This window comes from Sturnira hondurensis, unplaced genomic scaffold, assembly GCF_014824575.4.
Source record: "Sturnira hondurensis isolate 20B ecotype Veracruz unplaced genomic scaffold, ASM1482457v3 Scaffold0005220, whole genome shotgun sequence".
NCBI lineage: Eukaryota > Metazoa > Chordata > Mammalia > Chiroptera > Phyllostomidae > Sturnira > Sturnira hondurensis.
In genome coordinates, this window is record NW_028077851.1 from 7,719,017 (window position 1) to 7,739,281 (window position 20,265).

General features: G+C 43.5%; 1 protein-coding gene across 2 annotated transcripts in view; it reads left to right on the forward strand.

The window, feature by feature from the left end:
* The window catches only part of EGFL6 (EGF like domain multiple 6), a 51,352-nt gene extending 35,632 nt beyond the window's left edge, over positions 1–15,720 (forward strand). Inside the window, exons 8-12 of one of the 2 annotated variants that reach the window (XM_037046304.1) lie at positions 3,191–3,517; positions 4,572–4,652; positions 8,475–8,579; positions 11,403–11,668; positions 15,159–15,720. In XM_037046304.1, the coding sequence (XP_036902199.1) occupies positions 3,191–3,517; positions 4,572–4,652; positions 8,475–8,579; positions 11,403–11,668; positions 15,159–15,269 (890 nt within the window). In that variant the 3' untranslated portion in view covers positions 15,270–15,720. The remainder of the gene's footprint in view (positions 1–3,190; positions 3,518–4,571; positions 4,653–8,474; positions 8,580–11,402; positions 11,669–15,158) is intronic. The other variant, XM_037046305.1, reaches the window with a different exon arrangement.
* The last annotated feature ends 4,545 nt before the right edge of the window (positions 15,721–20,265 follow it).

Here is a 20,265-nt window from a genome sequence, read left to right on the forward strand (position 1 = left end):
TACGACCAGGCCATTAATTTTTTTTCTTTCAATTATAACATAATCATGGGAAGTTTGGAGGTATGGCCTGGAAATTTTGAGTTTTTAACTCTGTAAAAGATTTTCAACATTCTGGTGATTAACTCTAAAAATAATAGCAAACACAGGCCAAATATATGTCAGGCACTAATCTTGGTAACTGACATGTGTTCGCTCATTTCAGCCTCCCCAAAACCCTGTTCTCATCCCAACTTTATAAATGGGGAAACTGAGGCAAAGAGGTGATATGTGTTGATTAGAGGGCACGTGACTAGAAGATGTGGGAGTCCGACCCAGGAACCTGCATTCCAGGGCTATATGCTTAACATGGGATCGGTGTGTCCATGACCCATGGCCCCTCCCCTGGGGTGGAGACTGCACGTGGGCCCCTTCCCAACACTCTCACAGCCAGCTTTTCTGCCATCCTTACCCCTTCCTGTTTCCTGGATCTCAGCGCGTGGTACATTCCTCATTCACAACAAAGCCTCTCCTCCCAGGGCCGTGTCTGAAGCTCCGATGAGAGGAGCGTTGCTCCTGGCAGTTGGTAAGAAATCACCTGGTGAACTAAACACAGGTGAATGAAGGTCAAAGTCATATTCCTCCCTGGAGGATGTTCTCTGTCATAGTGATCTTTTCTAAGTAAAGTTATGATTTTCAGGTAGGTGAATATTTAGAGAAATCTCAAATCTCCCCCAGAGAAATTGCCAGCTTCATCTACAGAAGACTGCCTTGTGGATCTGAAAAAAAAACTGGAGTTCCCTATTTTTGTGTCTGAGATCCCCCAGGGTGTCAAAGACCCTCCTACTACAACTTCCTGCTACATTTTTATATTCACAAGAAGATGATGAGATAATGAAGAAATATGAAAGAGAAAAAAATCGGTTATGTCAAATCTGAAATAGCAATACCCAGAGAAAGCTAAATCCATCCATTCATGGTCATGTACATGCATGGTTTTTTGTCCTTTTCCCAGTTCTCTCTCCACATACTAAGGGAGTGAGATTGTTGATTCCACAAAGGTTGTGTGGCTTGATTTTTTTTTAGTAGGAAAAATCAAAACTTCAAAGCAGAAACTGAAAGCATATGTTTAGGTTTGCTTGGTGTGGGTTGAAACCGTCTCCTTGTTATTTATTAAAGGTCCTTAGTTCTGCGATACTGATTGCATAATGGAAATTTCCAGGGAATGGGTGTTTCCTGTCAATTTTTCATGCTGGGTCCTGGGAAAAGATTCAGGGAACCATGCACAGACAGTAGGGCCTCCAGGGGAAGGTCTATAGCTGACGAGCATATTACAATCAAAACTCAACATGTGACCTCTGGCAGAGAAGCTGAAACAGGCCATCTGTGAGTCAAGAAAATGAGTAATGATGTGTTACTTGTATTAGTAGTAGTTGGATTCGAACCTACAACTACAAGCTGTCACTTTGATAAATAGCCAGGACATTTCATTGAAAAGGGAAATGTAGTTCTTGTTATAACAGCCTTAGGTTGATTTCAAAGTAAAAGCAATGTTTTAATTAAGAGCATGTATGTTATTCAAAGCATTTGTTTTTTTTTCCTTTTCATTGCCCAAAATATTGTGGATATTATGGATGTCTCCTTGTTTATTTTTCTACCACTTTGGTATAGATTGAATGAGCCAAATGATGGAGAAGGAATTGAGCAAGAGAAGAAAGAGATTAAAACATTGCCAAGAAAAATGTTATTTCCAGTTTCTTTTATAGTATTCTTTTCACGGGCTTAAATTGATGTCTATGCCCTTATTTCATTTCCCTCTAAACTATATCCAAGTAGTAGAATTGAATAAATGGGTTCAGGGGTTATTAGACCTTGCTTGCTTAGTTTTAGAGTAGCACATGCCTAGATATTTTATAAAATGACAATATATTTGATTTTGTAGATCAGTGTTATTAATTTTGTAAAAGTTACTCTTCTCCCTACCAGTTGGGTATTCTTAATTAGCATGAGTAGATCCCTGGAGAGGACGCATGCATCTTTGGATTCTAGATCTCAAGGAATTTGAACCAGTTAAGAGAAAAGCAACCTTTAATCCTGAAGCAGGAACAAACCAGTCATGGAAATATGACTGGAAAATAGTCATTCATCTGCTTCACCCTGAAATCCTAGCTCTGTCCCTGGGTATCTGAGTGACCTTGGGCAAGTCACTGAACCTGACCCAGTGGCCTCCCGTATAAAACAAAGGTGTTGGACTAAATGGCCTTTTTTCTACCTCACGAGTTCTTCTGCACCAACGTTTCCCCCAAGGGCCCTTGATCCACCTAGAGGTGCATTTTTAAAGCGATTTAGTTTAGTGCTGAGAAAGACAGTAAATGTAAAACGGTAAATGTAGAAGCCTCTTTATAAGTATTCAATAAGTAAAATTATTTCACTTTAGGTAATAGTGGATTGAGATTAAGAAAGTCAAAGTAGAGAGAGAACAGGGAAGAAAAATTTGGTATGTGCGCATTGAACCATAAATCACATTTTTATAGGTCACAAGTGGCCCATAAGTGACCATTTACATGGGTCAGCCTGATGCTGTGGCTATGATCTTTGGACAGCAAATTTGGGCAAATCTATAGGGTTTACCTAGACAGCACCAGCTTTGGAGATTACCTGTGTGAGAGCGGAAGTATTAAAGGACCCGGGAAAATCTACCACCTTAGAACCTGTAGCCCAACTTGGTAGGAGCAGGTATTTGATCACTGTAGTCTCTGAAGGAAAACAAAAGAATGTCCTCTAAGGAAAGCTGATTAAGATACTATCATAACATTGGTCCTGGCTAGTGTAGCTCAGTGGATTGAGTGCGGGCCTGAGAACCACACGATCGCGGTTCGATTCCCAGTCAGGGCACATGCCTGGGTTGTAGGCCAGTTCCCAGCAGGGGACCCACGAGAGGCAACCATACACTGATATTTCTCTCCCTCTCTCCTTCCCTTCCCCTCTAAAGATCAATAAATAAAATCCTTTAAAAAGATACTATCATAACATTGGAACTGCTGAAAACAGTTGCAAATATAGTTCTGAAAATATCAAACAGTAGAGCCTCACGCCGGTTGATTCTGGAAGCATTCATTTCCTGCACTTGAACACTTTTTAAATGCTCTGTGTTTTGTGACTTATCTAATTATCGACCATGGCAGAACTTCTGACCTGCGGTTGTTTGTTTTAGTTATCCCTGAAAAGTCTGGGAAGGAAGTCCTCAGAGCACCTGGCACCATCAAAGACAGAATCAAGAAGTTGCTTGCTCACAAAAACAGCATGAAAAAGAAGGTGAAAATAAAAAACGTCATCACAAAACCTGCTGGGACTCCTGACCCTAAGGGTAACTTGTGGCCCTTCGCCTCCGAAGACAGTATTTCCAGAGATGGGAACCCAAATGGGGGAAACAAGGAGATTGAGGAGAGAAAGAAACAGGGGCTGGGGGAAGGGACAAGAGATGAGGCAGCCCTGAAGAACCATGTGGAGCAGGAACAAAGCCTTCGAGGAGATGTGTTTTGTGAGTATCATTTTTGTTATTGTAGACATTTTATGAAAAATGAACTGTGGTGTCCTTAAGAAATTCAAGAAGAAAAGACAGTTTCACTCATTAAGTAAAATGGGTTCAACTCAAAGTCCTAGGAAGCAGGTTCTTTTATAAAGTGAGGAAACTAACAACTTCCACAGATATGAAATCCAATTTGCTCCTCTGGGAAATGAAGAGCACAGGTCCTTTCCCCTTACCTGGGGTGCCGGTTCCTGTTTGACACAGACACTCTCTTTGCACTCCCAGCACAGGCAGCCTGCTTGTCCCGCAGTCACAGTTGTCTGGCTGGCTGCCCAGATCTCCAGGTGGTGTAGCCCCCAAACCAGAGAGAGCCTTACCAGGTGCATCTGCCAAATCCTACATTTTTCCTTCTTGAACGTATCTTTTGTAGGCCCACCGGATGAAAGGAGAATTTCACCACCATGTGGTTATGATTTTAAAAGCCAAAATAGACCATCCTAGCAAAGGAAATTTTATATAGAATAGAGCTTAAGCTTCAGTTTTCTCCATGAACTGGATAACTGCAGGACCCACCATCAGTCCCAGCCCCTCCGGGATGGGTTCTAACCCACTCTGACTCCCCCACCCTGAGACTTTCCATTTCATTCTCTCTGGGCAGCTGTTGCTCCCTCTATGTTTTGCCATGTCTGTTCTTGGCTCCATGACTGTTGGATTTAACCACATGAGAAGTAGATACGGGCCTACCTATCCAGGAAGTAGTGTGCCAATGACACATCATATCCCCTAATAGAGAGTGCAAGTACAAAAGCGGATGTCCAAGACCTGGTGAGAAGGGACATGTTACTAGTGTAGATGCTTAGATAAACTGGGGTAACCTTTGGAAAAACATGTTCTGGAAGAGGAAACTGGACCCAAGTGATTGCCTTGCAAATGTTAGGGTACAGCGCTCTGACATGTACTGAGAGTAGAATATGTGATAAAACCCACTTTGTTTGGTCATCCAGTCATACCTTCTAGGCATGTGGGCTTTCGGGTTGTTCCTAACTGATCACGTCTTCTCCATTAGCCCCTAAGGTGAATGAAGCAGGTGAATTGGGACTGGTTCTGGTCCAAAGAAAAGCAATGCCATCCAGACTGGAACACAAAGGTAAATAACCCTTTCCCCGGGTACATGCTCTCTCACGCAGTCCCATGCCATTTGTTTCTTCATAGGATGAGATGATTGTTGATGAGTCACTGCTTCATTCCTCAACACCCAGGGGAGAAATTGTTACATCATAATACTCAGTGCCAGTATGGAAATAGTAGGTCTTTACACAATTAGTACCAATGATCACGACATAGTAAGCCTGTCTTCTCCTTTCCTCCATTCCCACCAGACGCCGAGAGTGAAGAGCCAAGGCAGACTGCATGTATGGAGGTGGGAGAAAATGACTCATTCGCTTCAACTCTAACAGCCAAGGGCCCACAATCGGAAAATCACCATGTACCTGACCCAAAGTACCTGTGCCAGTCAGTTACCAATTGCCACAATAGTGCTGCATAACAACCAACCACAAACCCCCAGTGGCCTGCAGCAATAAATGTTTTTGCTTATGAGTCTGTGGACTGGCTGGCCAGTTCTGCTCATCTGAGCTGGCCTGGGTGTGGCTCACCCACGTGTCTTCAGTCAACTGTGGGCCTGCTCAGTGACTTTGCTGATTTGAGCTGTGCTCCCTCAGATGCCTGGGGCCTCGGTTCAGACAACTGAGCTATCTTGGCTCTGCTCCATGTGGTCTCTCATCCTCCAACAGGTTAACCAAGCTTGTTCTCGGGAACAAGAAAGAGATCAAAGGCACACAGGCTTTTTGAGGTCTAGACCAAGGACTGGCCCAACCTCACTTGCACCGTATTCTATCAGCCAAGGCAAGTCACAAGGCCAGCCCAGACTTACATGCCAGGAAGGCGCTACAAAGTCATACTGCAAAGAGCATGAATTTAGGCAGGGGTCAAAATCAGACCATTTTTGGATCAGTCTATCAAAGCCTCATAATCTGGAATTTCTGAGTCATGATCCCTAATACTCTGAGTTTATTTAGCACCTTTACAACCCATGACAAATTATATATGGCATCTGTACAAAGACATCAGGGAGAAGCCTACCTGTATATTTACCTTTGTACTCAGTATAAATGTGAATTCCTTGATCTTCTGTTTCCTTTTCAAACTTTTACTTACCACTGTACATGTCCTAAGCTTGTGCTAATTTGATTCCCTTTTGCATTGGCCTCTGAGTACATTCTCCAACTTCACCCATTTGGTTTATAAGGCAGTCTCCACCATGAAGAAAGTACTTCTCTGGTTCAGTCCTCCCAATTAATGTGAGAAGCTTCTACTAAAACCCCAAACTAATGACCCCTGACTCAGCTCCTACAGTCATCTTGTTTTCCTCAATATTTCTCCTGAGTGTTCCTTTTTATGTTTTTTTAATTTTACTTTTTATTTATTTTTAGAGAGGGGGAAAGGAGGGAGAAAGAGAGGGAGAGCAACATCAGTGTGTGGTTGCCTCTTGACTGTTCCCTACTGGGGACCTGGCCCACAACCCAGGCATGTGCCCTGACTGGGAATCAAACCGGCGACCCTTTGGTTCACAAGCCACACTCAATCTGTTGACCCACACCAGCCAGGGAAATAAGAGTTCCTTTTTTCAAAAAATTATCTGCATCAAACATCATATTACCCATGTTCTTGGTTAGGAAGAAAATGTTTCATAGGTCAGCTAATAAGTTGCATTCTCCAGGTACTCAGAACTTCTGCCCCAGCTGCACTTTACACTTGCAAAGCGACCTTAATGAAGGTTTTTAGTCCTCTTAGGATCCCCAAACATACTGGGTTTTATATTTTACCTCTTCTTACAGGATCCTTAATGAAATACAGAAAGTTTCCAGTTTTGCATATGAGCATGTGACCCTGTGATTTCTGAGTCCTTGAGTAAGGTGTTCTGGAGTACTCAGTCTCAACTAAAAGACTCAAGTGGGCACCCAAAGCCTTCCACTTGCTGTTGACCTTGAGCAAGTCACATAGACCTGTGATGCCTCATTGCTTTCATGCGTAAAGTTGGAAGAAGAGCAACACTCCTATCTAAGGTGCTGTGTTAGGCTAGGTCCCTCAGAAACAGACCCTGAAATGAGAATCTGTGTGCCATGGTTTATGTGGGAGATGAGCCCAAGAAACAGTGTTTTGGAGGGGAGAATTGAGGCGGGGAAGACCAAGAAGCAACACAGGGTGCATTCTCAAGCAAGATTCCTCCAGGTAACTGGAGCTCAATCCTGTTGGGGAACTCTGGGAGCCAGTGTAGGCCATGCAGCTCAGAATTGCCCTACTGGAGGGGCAAGGGAGCTGTGGTACTTATATACCAACTCCTATCTGACATTGAATGAAGGCTGCTCCCAGGATGGTGATCCTTTCCCGGTGCTCCTGCCCTTCTGTGAAAGCAGAGAAGGGCACCACCAAGGCAAATGGACCTCTGTTCTAGTTGGACCATCTGCAAGACTTGAGAGAACCTGGAGTTCAGTCTGACTTAAGGTCTGTGTCTGATTCCAGCACTTAGTGGCCCTACCCAAAGGCAAAGAAATGGAGGTATCTATCCAGGAATGCCTGCCCACCACTGGTTGAGGAGTCTCCTGGAGAAATAGCCTGCTCCAGCCAGTGTATTTCCGTGCAGACGGTTGTGGGTGTTTGCAGTAGAAAGACATGCACCTGGGACAGATGTTGGTGTGGCACCAACAGCCTCTGTTTCAGGGGTGATAGGGATTAAATCAGAGAATATATTTGAAAGCACCTTGCAAACTGTAAAGTGCTGGACAAGTGAACTACTGTACTCAAGGAACCAAAGCCTTGGCTTTTCTCTCTTTAAGGAGTAGTTGGCTTTATATGATTCCATTGTCCCAGTTTACATTTGTGGTCTCCTGTATGTTGAGGAAGGGATGGGTTTAGGGCCAAACATGCCACCTTGGTTATAAACCAAGTGAAAAATTTATGTTGTGCTCTTTGCAGGCTGGCAACTGCAACTTCTCAAATTTGTGGTGGCACTCTCTAAAGAGTATTGAAGACTGGAAGCAAGGAGTTCACACTGGGGCTAGAAAGAAAATACCTTCGTTGGAATAGGGGGAAATAGGGGCTTAGAAGAAAGAAGAGGGAAGCAGCAGTGTGTGTGTGCCGGCCTGTTGTTATGATTTTTGTTAAATTATTTGTTAAGTAGAGCCTCAGGGTTCAGCAAAAGGCCACAAAAGAAACGGAGATGGAGAAGTTACCACTGGTAGGTCCGGGAGGAAGGACAAGGCCACATGGGGAGGTTGAGGCCGCGTGCTTACAGAGAAAGAGGCAGGACCTGGGGCACATCGTTTTTTTAGGGTCCATTTGTGCAGCATTTCAGGGTTCCCAAGCAAGGGCAGGACTGCTTGATTCAAACCAACAAGATGAGACATTTGGTAAGCTCCACAGGGGTCTTACCTAAAGGGAAGGCCCTGGGAAGCAGGGGACTGTTTATCACTAGGGCTGTTGAAGAAGTCCTATCAAGACCTTACGTTGACTTCTGACACTGCAGCCTATGCGGGGGTGTCCAACCTGTGGTCCGTGGGTCCCAACATAAAATCATAAATTTACTTCAGACATTATGAGACTTTTTATGATCTTGTGTCACAATGCATTTAATGTGTGGCCCAAGACAACTCTTCTTCTTCTAGTGTGGCCCGGAGACGCCGAAGGGGTGGACACCCCTGACAGGGCATGCACTTGCATGAGGGCTCGTATAAGTTCAAAGCCCCCACAGGCTGCTGGACCAAACAAAATGGAGGCCAACACAACAACACCACGGAGTAGCTTTGCTAAACCCTCTACAACTGAAAACACGGCATTAGCTTCCAAAGCTCCAAATGGTAGACGTGTTTCTAATGTTCTTAATGATCATGAGATGCACCCTTTCCCTTAGCAGATTTAAACATCTCCGTTGACTGCAGCTTCGACCATGGGGTCTGTGACTGGAAACAGGACATAGACGACGATTTTGACTGGAGTCCTGCGGATGAAGATAACGGTATTTAGATTTCACTATTTCATGTTCTACGATATGGCTCAGGTAAAGAAAGCTGTCCAGTGATGGGGGGGTTATTACTCCCAGCGCTTTTGGGGCAGGGTTGTATGTTGTGTTTGGAGACGGTTAGCCCTTCCCCAGCCTCCCCAGATGAATGACTAACTTGGCTCAGCATACTATATTCTCCCCCTCCATCCCTCTTTCAACCACCTACCCCCACAAAGGATGCTCCAGCAAACCTTCCACCTTCATTGCCCTGCTGCTGAGAGAGACGTTGGCATTTGTATGAGATTCAAGAGTATTGCAGGAAAGGTGGAAAGAAGTTCCGTTCCCCCAGTTAACCGCCTACGGTGCTCTGTAGTTTGTTTGTTTATTTGTTTGTTTGGGATCTTAAGAGGAAGTAGGACCTCTCCCTAAACCGGGGATTTTAGTGGAGTACCTCACAGAGCATCAAACCATAATGAGCATCAAATCAGCCACCTGGTGTGAACTCCCGGACTGAACTTTCCCTTCTGTTCCTTGAGTATTTCTGTCTTTCCACCTAACCTTGGACATTTCTCCACCTCAGCTCCAACCTGCCTACATTGCATGGCCTACCTAAACACTCTTGGGGGGCCCTAGCTGTCCTTTGGGGCAAATCATATGGCTGGCAGATCCTATTTGGAGAATACATCGAATCCCTGTCTCCTAAGGGTTATGATATAATTAGAGACCATTGTGATACCTTCAGGGACTCCGGTTTCTTACCAAACCAGTTGTTTTCTGGGGGATGTACAGGCTCACTCCTCCATTAGTAGATCTGTCTTCTAGACCCTTCCTTCAGACTAATTCCTTTTCAAGGTTTTTTCCTTCAAGCCCTCACATGCAATCAGAAAACATGGATATGTCCTAACAAAATTTCCTTTTAGAATTTGGGATTCCAGTGGAGGGCATTCACCCCACATGGCAAGTTGTGTGAGTGGGACTACCGCTAAAGAATCAGGGCAGGCACAGGGCAAGTTCAACAACCAGCCCAGAGAATCCATATGCGGAGAAGCTATCTTGTCATAACTAACCTGAGTTTCTCCTTTCTGACATCATGGAATCTCCACACTTATGTCTACCAGAGCTGTCTCACGCCAGGAGTCTGTAGTCAGGGGTGTCCAGCCTGTGGCCTGCAGGCTGCATGTGGCTCAGGATGGCTATGAATGCAGCGCAACACAAAATCCTACATTTACATAAAACACGATGAGTTTTTCTGTGATTACATGTCGCAATGTATTTACTGTATGGCCCAAGACAACGCTTCTCTAGCGTGGCCCAGAGACACCAAAAGGTTGGATACCCCTGCTAGGTTTTTCCAGGATCTCGACCACTCACACGGTCAGCAATGTCTTACGTTGGGATTTCCACCAGTGGGAAACCCCCTATTTACAAACACCTGATTCACAAAAGGCCCTGGGGTCTGCATCACCGAAACTGTACTTCCGCCCCTTCTGCCTCTCCATCCATAGGTGGGAGTGTCTTTGCCTACAGAGTTAAATAGAAAAAAAGAACCACAGGATAAATCAACATCATTAAAAGGATAAAATCTCATAGATGGATTGAAGTATGTTTTAGCTGGGAAAGAAATAGAAACCTGCCACAGTGGGTCATGGAAGAGAGACTGTAGCTGGTAGAGGTGCCAAATAAAGCATAGGATGCCTACATTTCAGATAAGCAACAGATACTTTTTCATATCTCTCAGCCGTGTTGTTTATCTGAAAGTCAAACGCCACCGGGCAACCCGTATTTGTATTTGCGGAATCTGACAACCTTAGTAGCTGGCTAAGAAGACCGGACAGTCTCTGAGTCCAGTGAAAACTAAGGCCATGTCAGCCTGGGTCCTCAAGTGTCTCCAGGAATTGCACCAGCAAGAGACTCCATGCCACCCCCAGTGTCTTCCTCCGAGCTTCTACAGGAATCCATCTTTCTTACCAACTTCTTCAGACCCTGCTCAATGAGAGTTTTTGCCCAAGTTCATCAAAGCCACACTCAGGAGATGGGAGATAAACAAACATCTACTATCCCTGATTAAAAGATACTCAGAAGATGGACACTTAGGAATAGAGGGTGTGTTCTGATCATCTTAAATCTGAAGTTGAAATGCTATGTTACACACGGTGGTTGAGCTCCATGAAACTTGTTAGTATAAACTCAGGAAGGTTGTGGATTGCATGCCCTACTATAGACCCACCTACTGGCTATCATCCATATCATTGATTCAGTGAGGAAATGTATTCTAAAGTTCAAGAAACCAAGTTCTGGCCTGGCTGGTGTAGCTCAGTGGATTGAGCGTGGGCCTGCGAACCACACGATTGTGGTTCGATTCCCAGTCAGGGCACATGCCTGGGTTGCAGGCCAGTTCCCAGCAGGGGACTCACGAGAGGCAACCATACATTGATATTTCTCTCCCTCTCTCCTTCCTTTCCCCTCTAAGGATAAATAAATAAAATCATAAAAAAAAACCAAGTTCTGGAGCACAAGCTCTCCATCAACTGTGAACTACCCACAGTGCTAAGGGGTCATTGCATTAGATTCTTACCCCATATCTGCTCTTGCCAGGCTTTGTGAATGTAAACATGTTCCTCAGTTTCCCTGACCCTCCTTTTCTATACAAAAAAGGATTTCGAGTCCACGATTCCCTGAAGTCTATTTTCGCATGAAAATTTTGTTCCTATGTTTGAAATGAAAAGCACTTCAGCTCTCCCTATAGAAGACCCCATTCTTTCTTTATAGCTGTCTGATACCCTGTAGCCAAACTCTTTGCGATGGCCTCATTAACTGCGCATCTTTCTTTTCTTAAAGCTGTCGGCTACTATATGGCAGTCCCGGCCCGGGCAGGCCGTGAGAAGGACATCGGCCGACTGAAACTCCTCCTCCCTGACCTGCAGCCCCAAAGCAACTTCTGTTTGCTCTTTCATTACTGGCTGGCCGGAGACAAAGTCGGGAAACTTCGAGTGCTGGTGAAAAACGGGAACAGTCCTCTGGCATGGGAGGGGACCAAGAGTGAGACTGAAAGGTGGAAGACCGGGAAAATTCAGTTACATCAAGGGACTGACACTACCAAACGTGTAAGTGGAAAAAGTATATTCCACTAGACATTGACATTATTTTCGATGATCTAATGAACAAAACACTTCCTGAAGTACCTAGGCGCTGGGACTGCAAAGGCAAATAAGGCTTTTCCCCTATACTTGAAGAGCTTGTGTTCTGGAACAAACTAGGCAAGGCGATAAATCAGTACTGCTAATAATAATGCTTGTCAGGTGCACAAATGCCATGCTGTGGGGGAACAGTCTGTTTGTGTGTCAAGCTCCTCTTACCAGCGTGCTTTTGAACCAGGCTATAAATTCCTTAATGTGTAAAAGAACATCTTCCTCATTCATTCTATGCCCAGCACTTATCACAGTGAATGAAAACCAGAAGGTCATATTTTAAGTGGCTGTTGTCTGGAGGCCCCATAACCATGCTCACATCCCATGACACCACAGAAGAATTCAAAGAACTGGGGAAAAACTGTTAACATTCATGATTGAAGTTTGTCACAGCAGAAGAATATGGACTGAGGGCAGAGTCTGGGACAGACTGGGCACACGCTTGTAGTTGTCCTCTACCAGTAGTCATAGAGAAAGGGAACTCTTAATTCTCTCAGCAATTATGTGTGACAATGTGCACAAAGTACTGCCCACCAAGGACACTCACTCATGCCTTGGAGTTGTAGGGTTTTGTTGGGGGTCGGCCTGCCCACATGACTGACCCTGTGGCTGACCTTACTTCCTCAGTCTCCAGCTTCTCCAGAGGTCAGGCTGATACTTGTGGGATGCACGTCCCCACTGTATATCACATCAATTTGCCCGGCATGGCCAAAGATGGTCTGAGGAGTTAGAATATTCCAAAGACTTAGAATCAATCTCCCAGGGACCCAAGTCCATTCCACCTTCTACGGGCATTGTCTACTCAAGGAGGTTGAGCTTGTGGAAGGAATTGTCTTGTGGAAAAATCTGCTTTCAATTATTAGATCCCAAATGCCCTTTCTCTAAGACAACATAAGAAGCCTGCGGACTATGTTTGTACCAGGATAAGGAAAAATGCAGTTAAATACCAACACAAATTAGGATGGCAACTAATTATCCTGACCCTTATTTCTAGTTATCCTGGAGTATCAGTCAGGGATTTCAGTGATGGGGAGGCCACCATATCCCAGGGTCTACACCTGCCCACCCTCATTAACCCACCTAGAGGTCTGCTTTTTGGCTCACTACTTTTTAAAAAAATGTTTTATTTATTTTTAGAGAGAGAGGAAGGGAGGGAGAAAGAGAGGGAAACATGAATGTGTGGTTGTCTCTCATGTACCCGCTACCGGGGCCCTGGACCATCACCCAGGCATGGGCCCTGACTGGGAATTGAAGCGGCAGCCCTTTGGTTTGTAGGCCTGTGCTCAATCCACTGAGCCACACCAGCCAGGGCTGACTTGCTACTTTTAAAAAATACTCAGAAGGACATCTTCCTGAAAGCAGTTCCTTCCTGGGAGGAGACTAGGAGGGGAAGAAATTCCTATTCCCCACTGAGCTGTCACTTGCGGCCTGGTGATAACTTGTCTGCAGCGGTTCTCAAGAAAATGAATCCCAGCAGCTTGGGGGCAACAGAGGGCAGACCAGGCAGTGGGCAGTCTCTCCCTTTGCCCCATTTGTCCCCCTGAGCCTCCCCCTTCTGTCTTTGGAGATCCTGGGAGATTAGGATGCTGATGACAGCGAGCCTAACGTCACTTCATCCTTGAAAACTATCCCGTGATTATCTATGGAGCAGGACAGAGACGCTGTTGGGGACAATGAAGAGTTGCATGCTGGTATCGTGAGCATGATCTGTGAAGGACCTTTCTTTACAAGGCCAATTTGCTGCAAGTTTGAATTTTGTTTTTAAAAAGTTTAGAAAAGACAAAGGGAAATCACTTCATTAAAAAAAAATTAAAGGTTCATAATCATTCCACAGTAACATCAATGCTTCCACATTTTGCATTTTACTGTCCACATGAATACATATTTGAATCTATTTATATCCACAGTACAAACAGTGCGTGCTGTTGAATTCATTTTGAGGGAGGGACATGAGTGTGGAGTTTTAAAGAAGAATAACATGCTCCAAATTAAATATTCTTTTCTTCCTAAATTGTGTGATTCAGAGTAACCTTCATCATGTGTGAATCAGAATAATTTTGCTGTCCTCTAATCTGCTTATCTCTAATAGTGAGAATTAAAGAGCACACTAGGCATATTACCCTTTTTATTGCTACTCCTTATAGTAAATGGTATTTAATAGGTGATTCATAAGTTGTAACTGAAAGGGTCGCCAGTTCGATTCCCAGTCAGGGCACATGCCTGGCTTGCAGGCCAGTTCCCAGCAGGGGCCACGTGAGAGGCAACCGTACATTGATGTTTCTCTCCCTCTCTTTCTTCTTCTCTTCCCTTCTCTCTAAAAATAAATAAATAAACATTTAAAAAAATAAGTTGTAACTGTTATTAGTTTCATAATTATTGAATTAAAAATATTTTGGTGTCTTTTTCTGATTACAAAAGTTTTTAAAACATTACAAAATTGAAGAAAGTTATACGCATCATTCAGCAAAAAGTTTAATATTTCTTTGAAAATATCTTTAGGTAAATGAGTGAATATAAAATAGTCACTGTATATCTTTAATTTTGTTAAATGAGTCACCCCTGCCATTTTGTGTCCAATTTGAAGATAAGGTTTTTTTTTGTATTCATCTTCTGTTCTTTTTTAAAAATTTTTATTTAATTCTTGTTCAAGTACAGTTTTCTGTCTTGTATTCCCAGCCCCGCCCCCCCAGTGCTCCCCACCTCCCTCCCATCTCCGCCCCCGCACCTTAGTTATTGTCCATGTGTCCTTTATACTTGTTCATGTGAGTCCTTCCCCTTTTCCCCTGTGATTCTGTTCTTTATACAGTAGAAATTTCTAAAATGTAAAGAAGTTTGCTTCTCCCTTGATTGTTAAGAAATGTCTTAGATAAAAGTGATTATGGCCTATTATGATACATTTCTCAATGCATGAAAACAATGACATGCCAGATAAATTTGAGTTCGTAAATCAATCGTTTAAGAAAAATAACTAGTTATTGCAAACTACCAAAATCTAAATATCTGAAAATAATTCCCTTTCAACTATATAGTTTTGCATTAGATGTTCACAGGGAATACTAAATTTCTTTTAGGCAGGTTTTTTTTTTTTTAAGAAAACCATATTCTTTTACTTTTGGGTTTTTTTGAAGTGGGAATTTAAAAATTTCTTCTTAAACTGTACCCTCCTCAGCTTTACAGGGGTTTCCAGGTTCTCTTAGGCGTTCCAGTTTTCTCTGAACATGAGTCACTCAGCACAGACAGCTGTCACGTGGAAAAATAGAATATGTTCCTACTATTCAATGTCAAAGCCTGTTTCTGTGCAGTAGGGGCACATGAGGTTAATCCTCTTTAATAGCCATTAGAGAGTCTGATTGTATCACTGTTTTTAATATTTTGAAGTAATTTTTTATCCTCTCTCCATTATTAGATCGTTTTTGAAGCAGAACGTGGCAAGGGCAACACCGGAGAGATTGCAGTGGACGGTGTCGTGCTCGTGTCCGGCTTGTGTCCCGATGGCCTTTTATCCGTGGGTGCTTGAATGCTACTGATGTCTGTTCTATCTTTCTATGTGACTTTTAATGTCACGTGTCTGTCTTTTGATTTTATATCACAGATTCCCCTCTACTTTAAAAATGCAAACTGAAAAATTGCCATGTACCAACACAAGCATTGTTGTAAGGTGCCTTGCTTATAGAGAGGCATCAATATTTGCTTTAAATTCATTTCTGGGTTGATAAAATGTGAAAATATCAGTTCAGCCCCCCGCCCCATATATCTCGTATGTCTACTGGTGTTAATGAACCTCTCCATACAACATTTCTAGAGTTACAAAAAAACAAAACAGAGAAATGTTTAACTGTGTGGCTTTTATGACACATCTTTAAAACTATGACACCACAGATAGACTTTTACCTAAGTGGCTTAACCAGATCTTTTGTATCCAAACTTGTATATTTAAATTCTTTGTAATAATAATATCCAAATAATCACCTTGTCTCATGGTTTAAGTTTTTTCTGAGTAAAGAACTGTGGTTATTTGATTTTGTGTTTAGTTATGTGTATGGTTATTTGCTTTGCTGGAAAACAACATGGTTTTTATTCTTTCTCTATAGAAATACTTTATATTCTTAAAAATTCTTAAAATTATTATCTACAATGGGAACACGTGAGTACTTTATTAAGCCTCACAACTGCAATGCAAATTAGCATAAGTTGTTGAATTCAAGGCCTCAGAGAACCTAAAACTAAATTAAGCAAGTAGCAGGACTCGAAAGAAAGATGGATGCCTTCTTTCTGTTACTTTTCTTCCAAAGTCAAGAACAGCTTTGTGTGGTAATGAACCCTGACTGGGTTCTCTGAAGATGAAGGGATATTCTGCTTTAAGATTCAGAGTCACAAATTGCTCCAAGAAAGCTTCCAAAAAAAGGTTCTCTAGATATTGGCTTGCTGTCTCCTAAAGCAGTGAGGGCATGGGGCCACAGGAGAAAGGAAAGAGAGAAGGTAGCTCACTTACTAATCTTTAAAATTTCTAGTCTCACTCTTAAAGTTTTTTTGTATTGAAACTCTTGGGAGGGTGAGGAAACATTGTTTTTCTTTCAGGTGAAGCAGTTACTTCTACACAAGACTAGCTGTATCTGTTGAATAGCTAGTACGTATAGAAACCCCCAAAACAGCATTTCTAGTGAGATCAGGGGAAGACCCGTCCAGCTACATCCAATCAGCCCACAGAACTCTAAGACATAATAAAATGGTTGTTTTAAAACATTACAATTTGGGGTGGTTTGTTACACAGCGAAAGCTAACTGATGCATGTGGTTTTGAATACTGTGGTAGAATCTAAAGAAGACTTCCTTTCTGGATAGAAAATGAAGGTATGAAGCTGAGCTAAGCTGAACTGAATAATAATATTTCCTGTTTCTCTATCTGCAGCAGAGACTTCTAGTTACCTACCCAATATCCATTCTCACCCCTTTCCTTACTAATATAACCACATATGAATATATTTGGGGGCTAGGAGACAATGTGTTCAACTAAAAGACTGCGTTTCTTAAAATCTCTTTCAGTTGGAGGAAGTCACTGAAGCATTGTTGGGGCTTCCAGGAAGCATCATTAAAGATGGATCTTTGCTGGTGGCCCACTTTTGCCATATCTCTTCCTCCTTCTTCCTGCCTGCAGTGTGGTTGTGAAGGCAGGTGCTCTATGAGTTACCTTGTGACCACGAGTGCAAGGGCCACACTCTACGAAGGAGTGCACAGCTGGAGGAAGCCTGGGTCACTGATGACATTCTGGTATCTCTGCCTCTGTCCCAGACTGGCCTCTGCTCCAGATGTTGTATGAAGTGAAAGAAACATAAATCCTTTCTTGGCCCACCTAGGGTTTCAAACAAGGCACACTCCAGACTCAGGTGACCACTCTCCCATTCTTGAGGGCTGCTTCTGCCATTTCTACCACAAGAGCATAAAGTCTTGGGGACTCACTTCTTAGACCCTTAAATACCAAGATTGTTTTAAAGCCCAATCAACAGCCTGTAGTGTCATGGAATTGTAGCCTGCACCAGCACCGAATCATACTTTGCCTCCTTTGAGGAAACCTATGGTCAGTCGATTCAGCCACAACTCCCATATCGGTTGACCCTGGACAGCATCCAGTGTGCAAAACCGCCAGGTCTTCCACCCACCCTCTCCCACTTGCTCATCCCCACACTCTCATGGGCTTTCTCTTCTGGACACTAACTCCCACTCTTTCTGCCCCTCCCCCATCACACATACTCTATGGTCTGGTAAACAAACTCTGCTTCATCTTAATGCTTGCTGATGATGTCTTCCTCCATCTTTCAACCTTAGCTGGACTGAGTTCTCTCCCACAGCCTCCTCTACCCCTGCAGCCTTACCGAATGACTGCCCTCATCCTCTCACTCTGCACACATGTCAGGGTGTAGAGGTGAAGGCAGCATCTCTCATGCTCTACTCTTGTTTACAATCTCTTATTTCTCAAGCCCCATGTAAAAGCCATTGTTCATCGGAGGTGCCCTTAAGTAGCTCTACAGCCCTTTGTCCTTCCTAGCCATGTCATCAACCAACCTGTGCAAATGACCCATCCAATATCCTGGCCTCGAAGTTCCTTGACCTCCTCTGTTCCAGTTAGCATCACCTCCTCCCTGTCACTGGTCTTGTAAAAATCTTTTCCCTTGTGAGAGCACACTGTGGTCACACTGCTCTCCTGCCGAAGGTGAGACACTTTCCACTTGCACCATTCATTTTTCAGGCCCTTTCTCAGAGCCCCAGCAGTGCCCCCTTGTGGTAGCCTCGGCTTCTGCTGCTCCCCATTTTGCTCCATTTCTCCCTTCCCAGGAGTCTTGTGAAGGAACTCATGCTTCTTTCAATTCAGTCACCCCTGAGATCTTGGAGACTCCAATCTTGCAGAACTTTCATTCTTTCCTGTCAACACTTATCAGTCCTACAACAAGTGAAGGGATACTACTCTTGTAAGATAACTCAAGGGTCAGGAATAAACAGCTGCAACTGTAACCTTGACTAATATTGTGTTGTATTTTATTTTTAACATTTGATTTATTTATTATTAGAGCTGGGGAAAGGGAAGGAGAAAGTGAGGGAGAGAAACATCCATGTGTGGTTGCCTCTCACCTGCCCCCTACTGGAGACCTGGCCTGCAACCCAGGCACGTGCTCTGACTGGGAATCGAACCGGTGATCCTTTGCTCCACAGGCTGGTGCTCAATCCACTGAGCCACACCAGCCAGGACATATTTTCTGTTTTATAATAGCAACTTCCAATGCCTTCATACAAACGAATGAGTAAGAAGGCAATTTCAGCACCATGGTAAAATCAAGGACTCTCCTCTCATGGCCCTCAAATCTCACAGCTACACTCAGACAGGGGCTGTGCCAGTTAGTGCTCACTGGTAGCGGGCAACAGAAACAGATCTCAGCTAACTTATGCCAATGGGAAGTTGCAGTAAAGAAGCAGAAGTATGCTGGCAGGTGAAAAGACCAGTGACCCGGACTTGAGATGGGCTGCAGGGCTACAAACAGAGGTAAGAAAAAAGCCATTGTCCATCAGGATGCCACCACTTCCAGAATGATCTGTTACCATGTTAGTCTCCACATTACTCTGCTCAAAATTCACCTTCTGGGGAGGGGAGGTGCAATCAGACCAGGCTGGGCCATGTGGCTGTCCCCTAGCTAGGGCAGGTTGGGTGTCTAATGAGCTGTTCAGAAAGTTGGCTGAAAGCTGCTGGCCCAAACCCACCAAAGTCTACCATGCGGGCCCTATCACATAGCAGCCAGGATTAACTACGTGTAATTGTTCCAATGAATATACCAATCTAAATGAGTTACTTTTGTCATGGCAAAGGACTTGATGCTTTCATTCTCTTCAGCGCCTAGAAACCTAGGTGGTGTTTGAGTCATGTTTGAAATGAAGAACGCCTAATAACTATTATATGAGCCAAATGATACAGCGAGAACAATGTGCTAGGTTGTTATGGGAAGGGAGGGGAAATGAGGCCAAAATGGAAAATGCTTCTCTTAGGTACCATAAATCAGAACAGTGCACTCTGGCCAAATGTGTGTCTCCCTGAAGACTTAGAAGACCTGGAATAAACATGGTTATCCTTCATATTGTCGTTTTGATGAATGGTCCCTGCTGACAGCACACCCTGGTTATAGCCTGAAAGGAGGGCTGTGGGTGGTGTGTACAGAGTCAGCCCGTGAAAATGAGCCTCGAAGTGATGTGGTGCAGGAACAAAAGACAAGGAAACAGCACAGACCAGTGATTTTTTTACATTGGTACTCCAATGAACTGCTATCACAAAATGATCTCCCTTTAAAAGAAAAACAGGAGCCCCAAAATGAAGTGAGGCTTTTATGGAGCAGTCGACACATTGGGATCGCTGGTAGACTGTCCTCCTCCTAAAGTTTGTTTTTTAGATTCAATTATTGATAGACATGTGTATATTGCCATTTTATTGTTCAGTTTTAATCTTCTTTTTCTCAAATAGGTCCCTTTAGCATTTCATATAATGGTGATGATGAGCTCCTTTAGTTTTTTCTTGTTTGGGAAGCTCTTTATCTGCCCTTTGCTTCCAAATGTTAGCTTCGCTGGGTAGAGCAATCTTGGCTGTAAGTCCCCCCTTTTCATGACTTTGAATATTTCCTGCTAATCCCTTCTAGCCTGCAAGGTTTCTTTTGAGAAATTAGCTGACAGTCTTATGGGTATGCCCCTCTAGGTAAGTAACTTCTCTTGCTGCTCTTAAGATTCTCTCTTTATCTTTAACCTTTGGCATTTTAATTATGATGTGTCTTAGAGTCTCTTTGTGTCCATCATAATTGGGACTCTCTGTGCTTCCTGGGCCTACATGTCTATTTCCTTCACCAAATCAGGGAAGTTTTCTTTCACTATTTTTTCAGATTTCCAATTTCTTGCTCTTTCTCTTCTCCTTCTGGCACCCCTATGAGGTGAATGTTGGAATGCTTGAAGTTGCCCCAGAGGCTGCTTATATTATCCTCATTTTTT